The sequence below is a fragment of the Elgaria multicarinata genome, chromosome 2 (assembly GCF_023053635.1).
Source record: "Elgaria multicarinata webbii isolate HBS135686 ecotype San Diego chromosome 2, rElgMul1.1.pri, whole genome shotgun sequence".
NCBI lineage: Eukaryota > Metazoa > Chordata > Lepidosauria > Squamata > Anguidae > Elgaria > Elgaria multicarinata.
The window spans coordinates 157,899,697-157,915,093 of record NC_086172.1 but is presented as its reverse complement, the minus strand read 5'-3'; the positions used below and the strand labels follow the sequence as shown (position 1 = coordinate 157,915,093).

The following is a 15,397-nucleotide window of genomic DNA, read 5'->3' as shown; positions in this document are numbered from 1 at the left end:
GAATGGAATAAACCTTCCAGCAAACAGGATAATATGGCAATTTTAAAATTATGATGGCCAAATTACACAGGGCTGATTCCCATTTTACATATTTTCCATCATGAAGGAGTACTCAGGAAGTCTCATGGAAATTATTGGACTGCAAAATCCATGTGGTGATTATATTTCAACAATGTGTTCTTAAACGTTTTTCACACAACTTGTTTTTCTGAGGCCTGGTGGAGAGAATGTTCCTGTTCTACTTCAAGAATGCATGCCAATGTACTTTAAATGTGGTGTTCTTGTAAGGATTGGTTGGAGGATTACATGAGTCTTGGTAATATATTCTCCTTCATCCTTTTTAACTGAGGAGGAAAAATAGATGACAAAGGTATCAACAGTTCTCTCTAGATCAACAGTTCTCTCTGTGTGTGATATATTTCATTTTACTTTTTTGGGTGTGGGAGTTGGTGGTATAGTCTGAGTCATGTTCTATGATCTCACTGTTTGCCACTTCTGGCTTTTCTCATGGAGGATGATCATTGAAAGAGCTACACCCTTTCCTGAAGCTATTCTGGAAAGTAGTATTGCTCTGTCACCCTTTCCCACCTGTTGCCCTGTCCTTTCTCATAACAATGAAAGGAGAGCCTTACCAGATCAGACCAAAGGTCCATCTCTATCCCATCACATATTTTTTAATGATGGCCAGCCATATTGGCATTTTCTGGAAGCGCACAAGCAGGAAGGAAATGGCAGCACTGGGGCAGGAGATGAGTAAATACAGATTACCGTTGTATCACATGGGAAATGCTGGGGAGTTTGCTCATTTCTTTAATGTGGTCGTACAGCAATGCAGACGGCTAATGAAAGTATGAAGGGGCTGCGAAGAACTAAGAGAGGTGTTCTTGGAGGTGCTGATTCCCCTAAACTTGATTGTATTGATTTCGTCATTCATGCCTGACCTGCTCCAGCAGCTTCATATGGAGCAGCTCAGGATTTTGTGGCTTCTATGGCAATCATGAGCCTGTCTCAATTGATACCTGGCCCTAGACTCTCAACCTGGCATCTTTTGGTCAGGATGAAAGTGATCGTTGGGTAGGGAAACTCAAAAGGACTCCGTTGTCATGGACAGATAGTTACCTAGTAGGGTTTAGATTTGCTGGGACACATATAACCTCTGCAGGGGTGGGGGACCTGTTGAAATAGTCTTCTCAGCGGTTACTGGATCCAGAAATATTCTTGAATGGTCTCAGGGATCTTCCAGCTGGTAGGGCTGGTGAAGTCCTGGTTGGTCTTTGGAATGGGGACTTAACCCCAGCAGTTGACATCATTGCCCCTAAGCACCCTCTCAAGCACTCTTGGTTTTCTGAGGAGTGTAGAGCAATGAAATGTCTGGGCAGACAGAAGTGGAAGAAGACTGAGTTCAAATCCCGCTGAATGGGTACTGGAGAAAGGGCTTTTCCAGTGGTGGCATCCTGACTGAGGAATACCATTCCTTGCTGGAGACCACGTTCTGGTCATTTTTGTACCGTTTTATCTTCCCAAGCATTTTAAGGTCCATTGGGGGTCATTTTAATATCCTCATTTTTAGTGCTTCTGTGTTAAAGTTTTGCTGTTGCTCTTTTTATATTATGTATTTATTTATGTGCTGTGGTTAGTTTTCTTCTGTTTTATTTTTACGACTAACTGGGTTGTTTTTATGGCTTCTCACTAAAAACAGTTACCTTCACGCACACCCAGGATTTAATATTAAAAACATCTTATGATAACTGTAAATACTTCTGTATTTGAAAAAACCATAAACAGCACTGGGAATAGAAATCTGAACAGGGAAGTCAAGCACTTCCCATAAAAGATTAATCTAGTCTACAGCTCAACGTTTCTTGCTATAGATTACTAATCCAGTTGACCAGTTACCAAGTGGTAAACAAGGGGAATACTTACCATTTCATGGTCCCCACCTTTTACCCCCGTTACAATGTATGGCAGGAAAAAAAATTATCATGTTTGCATTAATAGAGACGAAGCAATCACAGGCTATTAAACCTTACCACATAGTACATTGGCTGTCTATATTCATCCTACAGTTGTATACCTGGGTTTCATTCTCCTGTTCCTCTCTCACCTCCCTGCTGTGAAGTAGAACTGTAATCTTGCTTGCTGCACCTGGTAGGAAACAGAGAGCTCTTAACTCCCAAGTTCCTTCTTAACAGCAGATTAAGGCTGCAATCCTATACATGTTTACTGGAATTAAGCCTCATTGAACACAGTGGGACTTACTTCTAAGTAATACATAGCATTGCACTACGAGTATGCATAGGATTGCACCATGAAGCTACTCAATTGGCTACTCAACCAATACAGAGCTACTTTTCCCCTCCCTCCCTTCTTTTGCTCTTCATTTCCAAGTATTGCCTTGTGCTGAGTTGAGCTCCTTCAGTATGCATGGATGGTGATGGTTGGAGCCCTCGTACATCATTTTTCCTCCTAGATGTTGTAGAAGTGCTTTTGCATGCAAAAGAAATGAAAAGTTAATCGTTCCATTTAATGACTAGCCTGTCTGCCAAAGAACTTGGAAAGTGTGGAAAGTTGACTTAAAGCTACAATAAACACATTGGATTGTTGCATTTTCCATTTTAAATGCTGTAAATAACTTGCCTAAAGACAACTTCGCTTACCTGATGTGAGTGCATTCAAAGACACCATGGAATTCCCCGTTGCGCATGCTAAATTTGATAGCCATTTTGGGGTAGCTGGCAATGCCTCACCATGGCCCTGTGTTTTAATCATTTGCTGAGTAATACACTTACTATAGATTTCAGATCTCTGCGCTGTTGGGACACATGCAGGCAGCTTCTGCTTATTCTCTTCTCAAACTCTTCCCCACTTGGGAACTACTAGAGTAAACAGTACTGGTCTATATTAACCCAATAACTTCATTGCTGCAGTTTGGCCTGTTCCTGATTGGTTCTGGCTACTGTATTGTATTGTATTGTATTGTAGCATACTCTTACTTGTGACTGATGCTGCTATTTTATACCGAACTGTTTCATATACATATATATATATATATATATATACATATACATATACACACACACGCTCACACACATGTTTAAATCTATAAATTAAAAATTAAAAATTTATAAATTGGATGTGCTACTGGTGGTCATTTTTTCTGTTTTGGAGTACTGATATACATCACCTGCATATCGGTTGTTTCGGACCTGAATCTATATAAAACAACTTCATATGTTGACTCCATTGGTTTTGGGAAATGGCAGCTCTTGGCTTGTAATTGAACGCCCCTTAGAAAGCCCTACCAGTTGGAACAGATGCCATTGAGCAAGGTGAACAAATGGCCTCACTCAAAAGGTCAAGTTCATATGTTCAACTATGCCCCCTTGAGCAACCAATCCCTGAAAAATGTTCTCCATAGCTTTATATCTGGAGCTGAATATTCTTAGTGACCATTATCGGGAATCACATATTTGATATTTCACAGAATAAACCTATTTTCTATCTATCTTTTTTTTCCAGCTTGACCTTACCAAACCAATAGAAGATCAGGGCCCATTAGATGTCATCATACATAAACTGACAGACGTCATCATTGAAGCTGACCAAAATGACAGCCAGTCGCTGGAGTTGGTTCACAGGTTCCAGGTTAGTTATGTTTGTGTTAACTTCTTGTGATCAATGGCAGAAGCAAAAAGCAAGAAGTTGGAAATTTGTGTTCATTTAAAACTTGTGCCCATAGTTTGAAAAATTACCTCCACTTTCAGCTTGCCTTATCTATTCAGTCATGTGACCTTCTGCAAATAACGCTGTTAGCCTGTGTTAAAGAACAACATTAAAATGTATGCTTCAACCTGTTCTTGCTCTTCCATTTATGCTAGCCTTGCCCAACCTGATTTTGCCTACAGGCACAGGAGCAGGACCTCTAACGAAAATCTTAGCATATGGACTCAGCCAGCAGCAAGTTCCGTAAATGTGGGGCCATTATCAAGAATGCCTCGTCTCTCATATTCACCTGTCTAACTAATTTACCAACAGGCATACGAGCAGGGCCTCTGCAGGTCTTAACATATGGGCATATGAAGGTGGTCCTTAAGGTAACCCAGTCCCAAAGGGTTTAAGGCTTTGAAGGCTTAGACAAGCACTTTGGATTTGGCTTGGACATGTATTGGTACCCAATGCAGCTGATACAAAAATAGTGTTACATGTTCAGACTTTCTGGCCCCTATTAACATCTGGTCAGCTGCATCTGACTGAACTATCTTCAAAGGCTACCCCACGTATAAAAATTTACTGCGGTCCAGCTTGGAGGTAGCTAGTGCAGAGGTGACGAAAGCCAGGTCCGCTCAGCCCCTTCAATAGAAGTCTTTAAGAAGGCTTTGAAAACCTCTCCCTTCACTGCTTCCCTTCCTTAAGAGTGTAAATTCTCTGTATAATTCATAGATGCTTCACCCTCTGCCCCATAGTGACTGTACACTTGTCTTATATACCTCATTTTCTTAAACAATGGAAAGTATTGCGACACCTTAAAGGCTATAGTCCACTTCTTGTATCATTCTTCATCTGTACTTTAGTTTGTGGGGGCTTGGCCCTAAAAGTGATTTATAAATATATTGAATACATAAAATAAATATATATTGTCTATGTATTTGCCATTAAGCCTAGCAGTAATATTTATAAGCTGCTGTAGTGACTACAGTAAAACCAAAGTTGCGTGAGCATAGGCAGCTAAGAACATGTTACCTTTAAAAGAGCTTTTGTTACCTTTAAAAGTACAACATGCGTGACTTGTTCTCTTGTCTTTTCCTTGTATTTCTTTTTTGAGGTCCAGGTGGTTTAAAAACAAACAAACAAATAAACACTTGACCTGGATATTGAGAATTACTGATTTTGCAAGGCCTAAACACAGCATTCTATAATGCTGAGATCTTTATTTTTTCAAGACTGTACCTTGGGGACAAATGTCAAGGTGAAAGAGGAACAGTTCCAGTTAATACCCGTAATTGGGCAATCTTGACATTTGAAGCAGAAATTTTGAACTGATGCTCTTGCAGCTTTAAAATGCTTGCTCTTGGCTGTGTGTGAGCTCAGTGTATTAAATAGCTCAGTTGGAAACAAGCTCTCGTTGTTGGGTGTTGAGAGGAGGGCGCCACTTAAACAAAATACAGTAGGACCTTTACATGATTGTTGCGACCAGTTGCCAAATTTCAAATAAACAAAGCAAGGGAATTATTGTTTGCAGAGATTATTCTACTCTGTATTTTTAAAGTGGATTTCTCAGTAAATAATCTTTAATCTATATATGGTTTAAGAAACCTACTTAAGCCAAGTACAAAGGTGTAGGTATTTCCATTCTCCATAGCCCAAGATAAAGGTGCTTGTGAATGAACTGTGGAGCTGTACTTGGCCTATCCCTATAGACTTGTGTCCCTTGTTCATTTGAGCTAGTCCCCCTCCCTCCATGTTAGCTACCAGCTGGGGAACATTTTTGCACGTCTGACGTCTGCCTAGTCTGCTGTACAGACTTCCTGTTGGAACATTTAGTGTGGAAGAAGTTGACTCCACAGCATGCAGCACTAACTAATAATACCTTATTCCTGTTGTGCTTTATGATGGAAATCCTCTTCCAAGGGCTGTACATTTTCTGTGATAACGAGTCGCAGCAATAGATGCTCAGCAATGTCTGTGGATTTATAAACATTAATCTGGCGTTGGAATTACTTGACATCTTTGGATGCCCCCTAGGCTCATTACTTGATAATATGTTAAACTGTGTTCTAATTAATAGTTAATAAAACATTTCCCCCTCCTGCTTTGCAAAGCTCAGCACCAACAGGGTCATGAGGGGGTTCTACCCTGTGAAGTGTAATTGCAGCAATGGCACATTTTTAAACTCGTAAGAACTTATACGTAAACGAAGTGTGACAAGGGAAAAAGCTCAGGATGCAGCCATGAATTTAGGAGCTGGCTGCATTCAGACAATACAATAGTCAACTGTGGGGTAATAATAAACTCGGCAGTTGTTTATCTAGGGAATACTCACAACACAATATGATCATAATCAACCATGGTGTGGATTAGGATGAGCTTTGAATTGACTATTAGTCCACGCTGAGTTGACTCATTCATCCCCCATCCTTCCCCCACCAGGTCCTCCTACTAGTATCCCATCAGCCATTGCTGCCAAAAATCTGCCCTGCCAAGTGGACTAGATCCACCATCGCCACTTTAACCACTCTTGCCTTGCGACTCTGTAGCTGGCAAAATAACCAACAGTAGCCAAAGAAATAACCAGCGGTGCCCTCCACACAACACAATAACCAATGGTGGTTCACATAACCAACTCTGTGCAGCATTGGTTATTTGTGTCGATTATTTCAGCCAAATACCCAACTGTTGGTTAAAAAACTCTCTCCACACAACACAATAACTCACAGTGGGTTAAATAACCAGCTGTCTATTTAAACCACCATTGGTTATTGTATTGTCTGAACCCAGTCATGGTCAATGGGCACCAGGGGCAGGGAGCAGGTTTAATTCCTACCCCAGCAGAATCCCTGCATGAAGCTTTTCTTCCATAGAAGTGAATGACTGCCATTAACTCCTGTGATGAACTAAAGACCTCTGCAATGGGCTGCCCCTCACTAATGTTCTTGTGATGCTACTTCCTAGGTTTCGGATCTTGCTGCTTTTAGCTTATGCTTAATGTGTTTATGTTTTTAAATACTTCTATTGTACACACACTTCCCCCATCATAATGGCAGGTTTGATTAAAATCATGTACTCAGCAGATTCCCAGATCCATTTGATAAAAACAAATAATGTGATGAAAGCCAATGTGTATGAACTTGTAACATCTGCATAATTCTAATTCCTTCAGCCAAGTTTATGAAGACTTAGCAACCAATGGAAGGAAGGAAAGAGAAGACATGGATAGTGGAGGATGAGGATAGTTGATCTTGGGGGTGGGGGGCAAAGACTTTTATCATACTGATTGTGAATCCTCAACTGAGGACATAAGAGAGTTTTCAGTTTTCCTCCTAGTTTCTAGCATATGTTCTGTCTGTTCTCTCTGAGGGTGTTTGAGATTTGCTCCCTTTGGGAAATGAAGTAGAAATATCAAATAATCAATATTGTTCGCCTCATTGCCGGTTTAATCAATTTTAAAGGGTGTTTAACTTTTAAGAAATGCACTTAATGGGTGACATCCAATGTTGCCCAAGCAGATTTCCCCTCCCTGTCTTCCCACCTGCACCTTCAGGTGGCCCCCAAATCTGCTTTGGAAGGCCCCTTAACACACACACCCTCGCAATTGATTTGGGGGGACTGAAGCAGGAGAGGGAGGTCATTCCGCTGATGGACAGACACTGTTGGATTTCACCCAATAACAGTACCCAAGTGATAATGTTTAGTCATAAAGCACTTTACAATTACTAGGTGCTATGCAGTGTTTACATTAAAAAGAACAAGCCCTGCCCACAGGGGTACCATTTTTGAAATGGCAAAAAAGGCTCTAAAAAGGGGGCGGAGAAGCAGAGATTAAAGGTGAATAGCTTATGAAAGGTTTTCAAATTCTGTTAAAATAGGGTGACCATATGAAAAGGAGGACAGGGCTCCTGTATCTTTAACAGTTGCATAGAAAAGGGAATTTCAGCAGGTGTCATTTGTGTATATAGAGAGAGAGAACCTGGTGAAATTCCCTCTTCATCACAACAGTTAAAGCTGCAGGAGCTATACTAGAGTGACCAGATTTAAAAGAGGGCAGGGCACCTGCAGCTTTAACTGTTGCGATGAAGAGGGAATTTTACCAGGTCCCCCATATATACAAATGACACCTGCTGAAATTTCCTTTTCAATACAACTGTTAAAGATACAGGAGCCCTGTCCTCCTTTTCATATGGTCACCCTAGTTAAAACATTTACACAGTGAAAGTTGGTAGGATAGAGTTCCAGAGAATAGGAGCAGGACAAGAGAAGGCATATAAGAATAAAATAGAGGAAATAACCTGAGATTTAACCAAGAGCAAAGTATTCATAGAGAGAAGAGAACAAGAGGGCAAAGATAGAAATAATTATATATACAAAGAAGATAAGAATAAGTGAAGAAGTTAACTTGAACTGGATCCAATAAAGGAAATGAAACTTATTATTTATTTATTTACAATATTTGTATACTGCTCCACATTCAAAGGATAGCTGATGGAGCCTTAAAAAAACACTGTGAAGAAAACGAGATAACAGGAAAAAATTAAAGCAATCAGCAGAGTTAAGAATGGGGGTGATGATGAGAGAGATGTAATCCAGAAAGAAGAATTACAGGAGCGAAAGCAAGAGAGAATAAGAGAAGAAACCACTTTCAGAGGTAAAGGAAGACACCCCCCACCCCCAAAAGAATGTTAGTGATATTTCAATTTGTAACTAGCAAGTTTTTGCAGTGGCTTGAATGAAAGAAGAGAGGCGTTGGAGGACTCAGGGTGGGAGGGAGAAAAAAGAATAAAAGCATTATTCAGAACTGGGAAATCAGAGGTATGAAGATGAAGATTGGAAGAAGAAAAGTAGAGATGCAGACTGTCATTTGTTTGTTTGTTTGTTTGTTTACAGACTCTGCTATGGAGTGTCTGTTCAAATAGATGTTTTCCTACCTGAAACATGTGGGCTGCAGGTGCTGTGTCTTTGCACTTGTTGAAGGCTTTTCTCTTATTTCTTTAGCTTGCTGGCCACAGTCCAGTAGTTTTAAAATGCTGGCAAAGCGGTTTGCGAATTTCCTGAGATGCTTTTATTCAGAAAAAGAAAGGCCAAAAATCCACCAGTGCAGACATTATAGCCACGTTCTTCTCAAAATTGCTTTTCTCTACATGAGGACTTGGCATTTGTTGTTTTAAAATCAGATTCTGAGGATGCTGTATTCCATTTCAGAAACGATCGCACGCTTGTGTGGCAGCCAAACTGTTTGCAGCAACTCTGCAACTCTGATGATGCTCTTGGGTGTTCTTTCGAATACGCTCTGCATGTGCCAGCATTACAAAAAAACGCTTTTAGCTCCATGGCCAGTTCTTTGGGCATTATTGATTTTTGTCATTCCTTACAATGCACATGGCCTAGAGATTCAGCTCGATCAATTTACTTGCTAGTTGTGTCCTACTACTGTGCTCCATGCCACTTCCATCAGAGGCTCAGCCATAATTGCCTTGCATTTAAGTTTAAGATGATTAAAAGCTATGGATGGATAATGATGATGATGACAATGATATTTTACTTATAGCTGTAAGTAGCAATCAACTTTGTGTTATGTAAGAAAAAAATGTGTATGTGTTGAGCATAATGAATTGCTCTCCTTTCTTAAGGATCTGTAAACAGTGTGTTTTGTCATTAACAAATAAAGGCCTTCACATCGTGAGACCAGGTAGTATTAGGGATGCTTCATCCCTTAAGTCCCTGCCTGGTCTTTGCAATCCTCAGGAGGCCAGGTGTTGCAGCATGCGCCCTCTGGAATGCACTCCCTATTAGCATCAGACAGGCACCTACAGTTTTGACTTTCAAGCACCTACTTAGTTCCTACCTCTTTAAGGAAGCCTTCCCTGTGGCTGTGGCCCAGCCACTTGCAACTATAGGGGAGAATCCAATGCAGTACTAACGCTCCCCCCCACCGCCCCTGATTCTCTTATCTCCTTCCATTCCATTGTGCAAGTGGCCTCCACCACTTGTACAGTGGTGATGTAGTGCTTCCAGGGCAATTAAACCCGAGCAGAAATGCTTGTTTCTGGAAGGAGTCAGGTTGGTGGAGCTCCCTTGGAAGGAGTCAGGTTGGCCAAGCAACAAAAATATCAGCATATTTTAGCTAAAAGCTTGTACTGCCAGTAGCTAAGCCTTATGAGGTGCATTCAACTGTTCAGAATGGGGGGAAAGCTGTACGGAACACAGGAAGCCACCAAAAAACCCGGAAGAAAAGGGTGAATCCCAGAGGACTGGATTGGGACCCTGGGGCTGAGGTTCTACAACCCTGGCATAGAAGGATCTGAGTCCTTCTTCTGGTGGAGGCAGAAGTTTGGGACAGTGCCATCAGGGTTTTGGCACTTGCCTCACAAAACCAGCCCGTAAACTTCCCCCTAAAGTTTAGTAGGCAAAAGTGGATAGTCTTATTCGTCATCGTCGTCGTCATCATCTGTTTTTCTTGCTTCCCTTTTTCTCCCTTCACTGTAGCATTTTTGCTGTGGATACTTATAACTTTGTAGGTTGGCTTACTTTGTGCAGCAAACATGCTGGGTGTTCTGTATGTTTTAGGATTAGATTGTGTTTTTGTGTTTTTGTTTTTTTAATTAGAAAGACTTTGCAAGCAAGATTGCAGAAGAGAGTACATATATACAAAAGACACGTGGGTTATTCCTTGGAGAAGAATTCAGAAACTGCTTGTTACATGCAGGGTAGTCTGGGGCTTTGTGCATAACGTAGCATGGCGCACACATTGTGTTCTTAGTGTGAAGGTTAAAAGGTGATGAATTGCTCTCGTGCTATTCAGTGCCATTGAACCATCTTCATCTGGCATATGTGAGCTCTCCCTCAGTTAGCAGCAGGTGAGGACAAATTGATATATACTGTATTTAGGCTTTAATCTTGCGCAGACTTTCTGCTACCCAGAAACAATCCATGTTGCATTAGTGTAGCATGAAAGCATTGCTGCATTTTATTGAACAGCAATATACAAAAGAGAAATGCTGATAAAATGATTTTGCCCATTCTCTTTTTCTGATGCCTGGAACTCTCTCTCGGAACACCTGCAAGACACTTTCTTTCTCCTTCTACAGTGCAGCTCAAAACCCTCCTCTTCTATACGATGCCTTTAGCTCAGTGGTCTTCAACTAGTCCAGACCCGAGACCCACCTCAGATTCCCAATCTGCAACTTGATCCACTTTCACAATTTTCTCCATGCCCAACAGGATGTCAGCAGCTTTGCCGCAACCCATCTGGACTGATATTGTGATCCACTTTTTGGTCACGACCCACTAGTTGAAGACCACGGCTTTAGCTTAACCAATTAAGCTTCATTTTAGCAGGGAGTGGAGACTTAAGTATTTGTGCAGCTGTATTTGTTTAGCTGTGTATTTTCTTTCTTTACCCACAATGCCTCTTTTGAACTAAATTTAGATTGTAAACTCTTTGTGGATCTGTCTTCTACTATTACTATTATTATTATTATTTATTTATTTATATAGCACAATCAGTTTACATGGTGCTGTACTAATGTTACTACTGCGTAAAGAACCATGCAGATGAGCAGTACTTAATAATAGGCAGCATTGAAGGGGCAATAGATTTTATATGAATTTGGTCTTAATCCCAGTTTGCACAAGAAACGTGACCCCAAAGAACCCCAGTGGTTAAAATAATGGGATTTTATTTGCGAATTTAAAATCAAACTCTCTGGTGGTTTCATTTCAAAGTCTGTGACCCATTTCTCAGAGAAGAGCTGAACTTACCTTGAGCCTCTTACAGCCCACCTGGTGATTTAAGCCAGCAGGGTGTATTTCCAATGTAACAGTTCCTTTTTTTCCACTGCTTCTGCTGCTGCTACAAAATGTTGATATAGCACTGCTCTCACAGAAAAATAGATTAAAGCTTTTAGTGGATTAACTTCTGCCAATATGGAATTACACGTGTTCTGCCTGGTGATTTTTGTGTAATTCAGAAGCTTGCACACACCTAGAATAAAAGTTTTTTAAAAAATAATGATAAACTCTCCCAGTCTCTGAGACCCCTACCCTCAAAAGGCAAAACAGCCTTTACTAGCCAGAGGAAGTAGTGCCATTGCAGAGTAGAGAGGGGAAATGTTTTTAGTCGATTTAATGCATGATCCTGTGAAATCTACCCTTGACTCTTATAAGGCTCCAAATTTAGAGGCTTATGAGCATCTGGTGCAGAACAGGAGGTGCAGTGGAGGTAATTGCCACCCCTGCCATCCTTCCTGCTCTGCATTTTAGATAGACATGCTTTTTTACCTGTCTAGCTGGGGTGTCCTGGAGAGGGAGGGAAGGAAGTTGGAGAGGCCTAGTATAAGCCAGCCTCTTCAGCTTCCTCCTCTCCCCGCCCACAGGAACACACCTTTACCTGCTCTCCAAGGTCACTTTCATGGATTTCTGGGCCCGAAGTCAGAACCCTGTTTCTGACCTCTGATCCAGGAATCCAAAATATGCTGCCTAGGAGCCATTGGATTGCTCTCCCGAAGAAAAGAAATTGAGTGTTGAATTGAAATTGAGTGAGAAATTGAATTCACCAATTCGTTCAGAATCAACATTTACAGGGAGTTAATCTTGAGGGACAAATAATACAGCTAGTCTGTTTAAACGAGGAGGAGGAGGACGACGACGACAAGGAAGGAGGAGGAGGAGGAAGAAAAAGAAAGATGAACAAAGACTAATCTAAATTGATCCAGCATTTGAGGGAGGGACCGTAGTTCAATGGAAGGGCACCTGCTCTGCATGTAGAAGGTCCCAGTTTTAATCCCTAGATAGGACTAGGGAAGAATCCTCCCTGACATCCTGGAGAGCTGCTGCCAGTCACTATCGACAATACTGTGCTAGATGGACCAGTGGTCTGACTCAGTGACCTGCTTTGCACGTAAAAACAATCCAGAGTATAGGTTGAATATGAGTTGCTGTTGAATCATGAGCTGTGTGCGAACCTTACACTAGTGTTTAACTGAGTTGTTAATCACAAACAAGCCAGAGTTCATGGACTAACAACTAATCATGGTTCTCTTCCGGGTTTGTTACTATAACCTATAGTTAAATCATAGTGCAGGATTCGCATGTAACAACAACTCACAATTCAATGCCTACTCATAGTCAAACCATACTCAACCTATACTCTAGGTTGCTGTTACTTGTGAACCAAGCTAATATAAAGGCAGATTCCCATGTTCCTGTGAGCAATATATGTTCAAAAGAAATGTTGATACTCCTCTGCTTTTCCAGCTATTAATTCTGCACATCAGCCTCCCCTACTCTGGTGCCTTCCAGATGTGTTGGCAATGCTGGTTGGGGATGATTGGTGTTGTAGTCAAACACCTTTGGAAGGTACCAGGGTGGGAGAATGTTAATAGTGTTTTGCTATTATTGCAACAGTATCGCTTCCAAATACCAGTATCGCTTCTTCCAGTATCGCTTCTAGGGAGAAACAATAGAAGAGGACCTTTTCCCTTCATGTTCTGTTTGTGGGCTTCCCAGAAGCATCTGGTTGAGCATGGTAGGAAGCAAGATGATGGACTTTCAGTCTGATTCAGCAGGGCTTATGCTTTGCAGATATAATTTCTTCTAGGACGTCACCTGTTCGGTACTGTGTAAAGTGCAGTTCAACTTCCCAATCTATAATACTTAAACAATTTGTGTTGGTTTTCATACATCAAAGTTTATACATCTTCCTCCAGATGGAAACTTTTCTTCATGTAAGGGATGAAACTGTCTGAAGTAGCCTGGAATCTAGTTGTAGAAACAGAACACAGGCTTCTTACCAATTTGATGTCTTCAGGGCCAAGGTGGATGGTTCTTGCAGCTTCTCAGATTATCAAACTGGGGTGTTCGGTATCCAAGCAAAACAAATGAATAAATTTTAACTCTTCTATAAAGATAAAAAAACTGCAATGGTTTATTTTAGAGGTTATCAAATTATGTTCCAAGGAACCCTGGTGCTCCTCAAGGAGTCAATCAGTATTGGCAGACAAAACTTTTGCAGAAGGCGTCTTACCCACAGCTACCAATCTTCACCCGTAACGCAGAGCTGCAGGAAAGTTCTGGGCTTGTTCTTGGATAGGCTCTCAGGTCATGCAGAACTATGATGAGGCCCACATTGACTAGTCAGTAGCCCCACCTCCCAGATTGAGCATGTGACCTAGAACACTCTCCAGAATCCTTTCAAACATGCAGAGGTTGCTTGGTGGGAAAATGAATATCCAATATCAGAAGCAGTTTGCTTCTGTATGCCAGGGGATGGGGGACATGAGCAGGCATTCAGTAGGCCATGGTGCAACCAGAGTGCTAGATGGAATCATAGAATAGCAGAGTTGGAAGGGGCCTACAAGGCCATCGAGTCCAACCCCCTGCTCAATGCAGGAATCCAACCTAAAGCATCCCCGACAGATGCTTGTCCAGCTGCCTCTTGAAGGCCTCTAGTGTGGGAGAGCCCACAACCTCCCTAGGTAACTGATTCCATTGTCGCACTGCTCTAACAGTCAGGAAGTTTTTCCTGATGTCCAGCTGGAATCTGGCTTCCTTTAACTTGAGTCCATTATTCCGTGTCCTGCACTCTGGGAGGATCGAAAAGAGATCCTGGCCTTCCTCTGTGTGACAACCTTTTAAGTATTTGAAGAGTGCTATCAAGTCTCCCCTCAATCTTCTCTTCTCCAGGCTAAACATGCCCAGTTCTTTCAGTCTCTCTTCATAGGGCTTTGTTTCCAGACCCCTGATCATCCTGGTTGCCCTTCTCTGAACACGCTCCAGCTTGTCTGCGTCCTTCTTGAATTGTGGAGCCCAGAACTGGACGCAATACTCTAGATGAGGCCTAACCAGGGCCGAATAGAGAGGAACCAGTACCTCACGTGATTTGGAAGCTATACTTCTATTAATGCAGCCCAAAATAGCATTTGCCTTTCTTGCAGCCATATCGCACTGTTGGCTCATATTCAGCTTGTGATCTACAACAATTCCAAGATCCTTCTCGTTTGTAGTATTGCTGAGCCAAGTATCCCCCATCTTGTAACAGTGCCTTTGGTTTCTATTTCCTAAATGTAGAACTTGGCATTTATCCCTATTAAATTTCATCCTGTTGTTTTCAGCCCAGCACTCCAGCCTATCAAGATCACTTTGAAGTTTGTTTCTATCTTCCAGGGTATTAGCTATCCCACCCAATTTTGTGTCATCTGCAAATTTGATCAGCGTTCCCTGCACCAAATCATTAATAAAAATGTTGAAGAGCACTGGGCCCAGGACTGAGCCCTGCGGTACCCCACTCGTTGCCTCTCCCCAGTTTGAGAAGGTTCCATTGATAAGTACTCTGAGCTCGATTTTGTAGCCAACTGTGGATCCACTGAATAGTTGTTCCATCTAGCCCACTTTTAGCTAGTTTGTTAATCAGAATGTCATGTGGTACTTTGTCAAAAGCTTTGCTGAAGTCAAGATATATGACGTCCACAGCGTTTCCACGGTCCACAAGGGAGGTTACCTTATCAAAAAATAAGATCAAATTTGTCTGACAGGACTTGTAGATAGGCCTTTGTTCTCATCCTGCCTGGCTTTCTCGTGTTCCTATATGGAAAGGGTTCCATGAAGAAGCTTAAAATACTGGCTTCTGTGATCCCTCACCCAAGATGGAACAGGAAGTGAATAAAGTGCCCATGCTGTTCCAAGTGTA

The 15,397-nt window shown here is 41.6% G+C and overlaps 1 protein-coding gene across 2 annotated transcripts in view; it reads left to right on the top strand.

Moving 5' to 3' along the window:
- ITPK1 (inositol-tetrakisphosphate 1-kinase) overlaps nt 1–15,397 on the top strand; it is a 155,100-nt gene that overhangs the window by 80,433 nt on the left and 59,270 nt on the right. The window contains exon 3 of one of the 2 annotated variants that reach the window (XM_063117982.1): nt 3,520–3,645. The exons of the other annotated variant lie outside the window; for it this stretch is intronic. Coding sequence (XP_062974052.1) covers nt 3,520–3,645 — 126 coding nt within the window. The remainder of the gene's footprint in view (nt 1–3,519; nt 3,646–15,397) is intronic. 2 annotated transcript variants of the gene reach the window in all.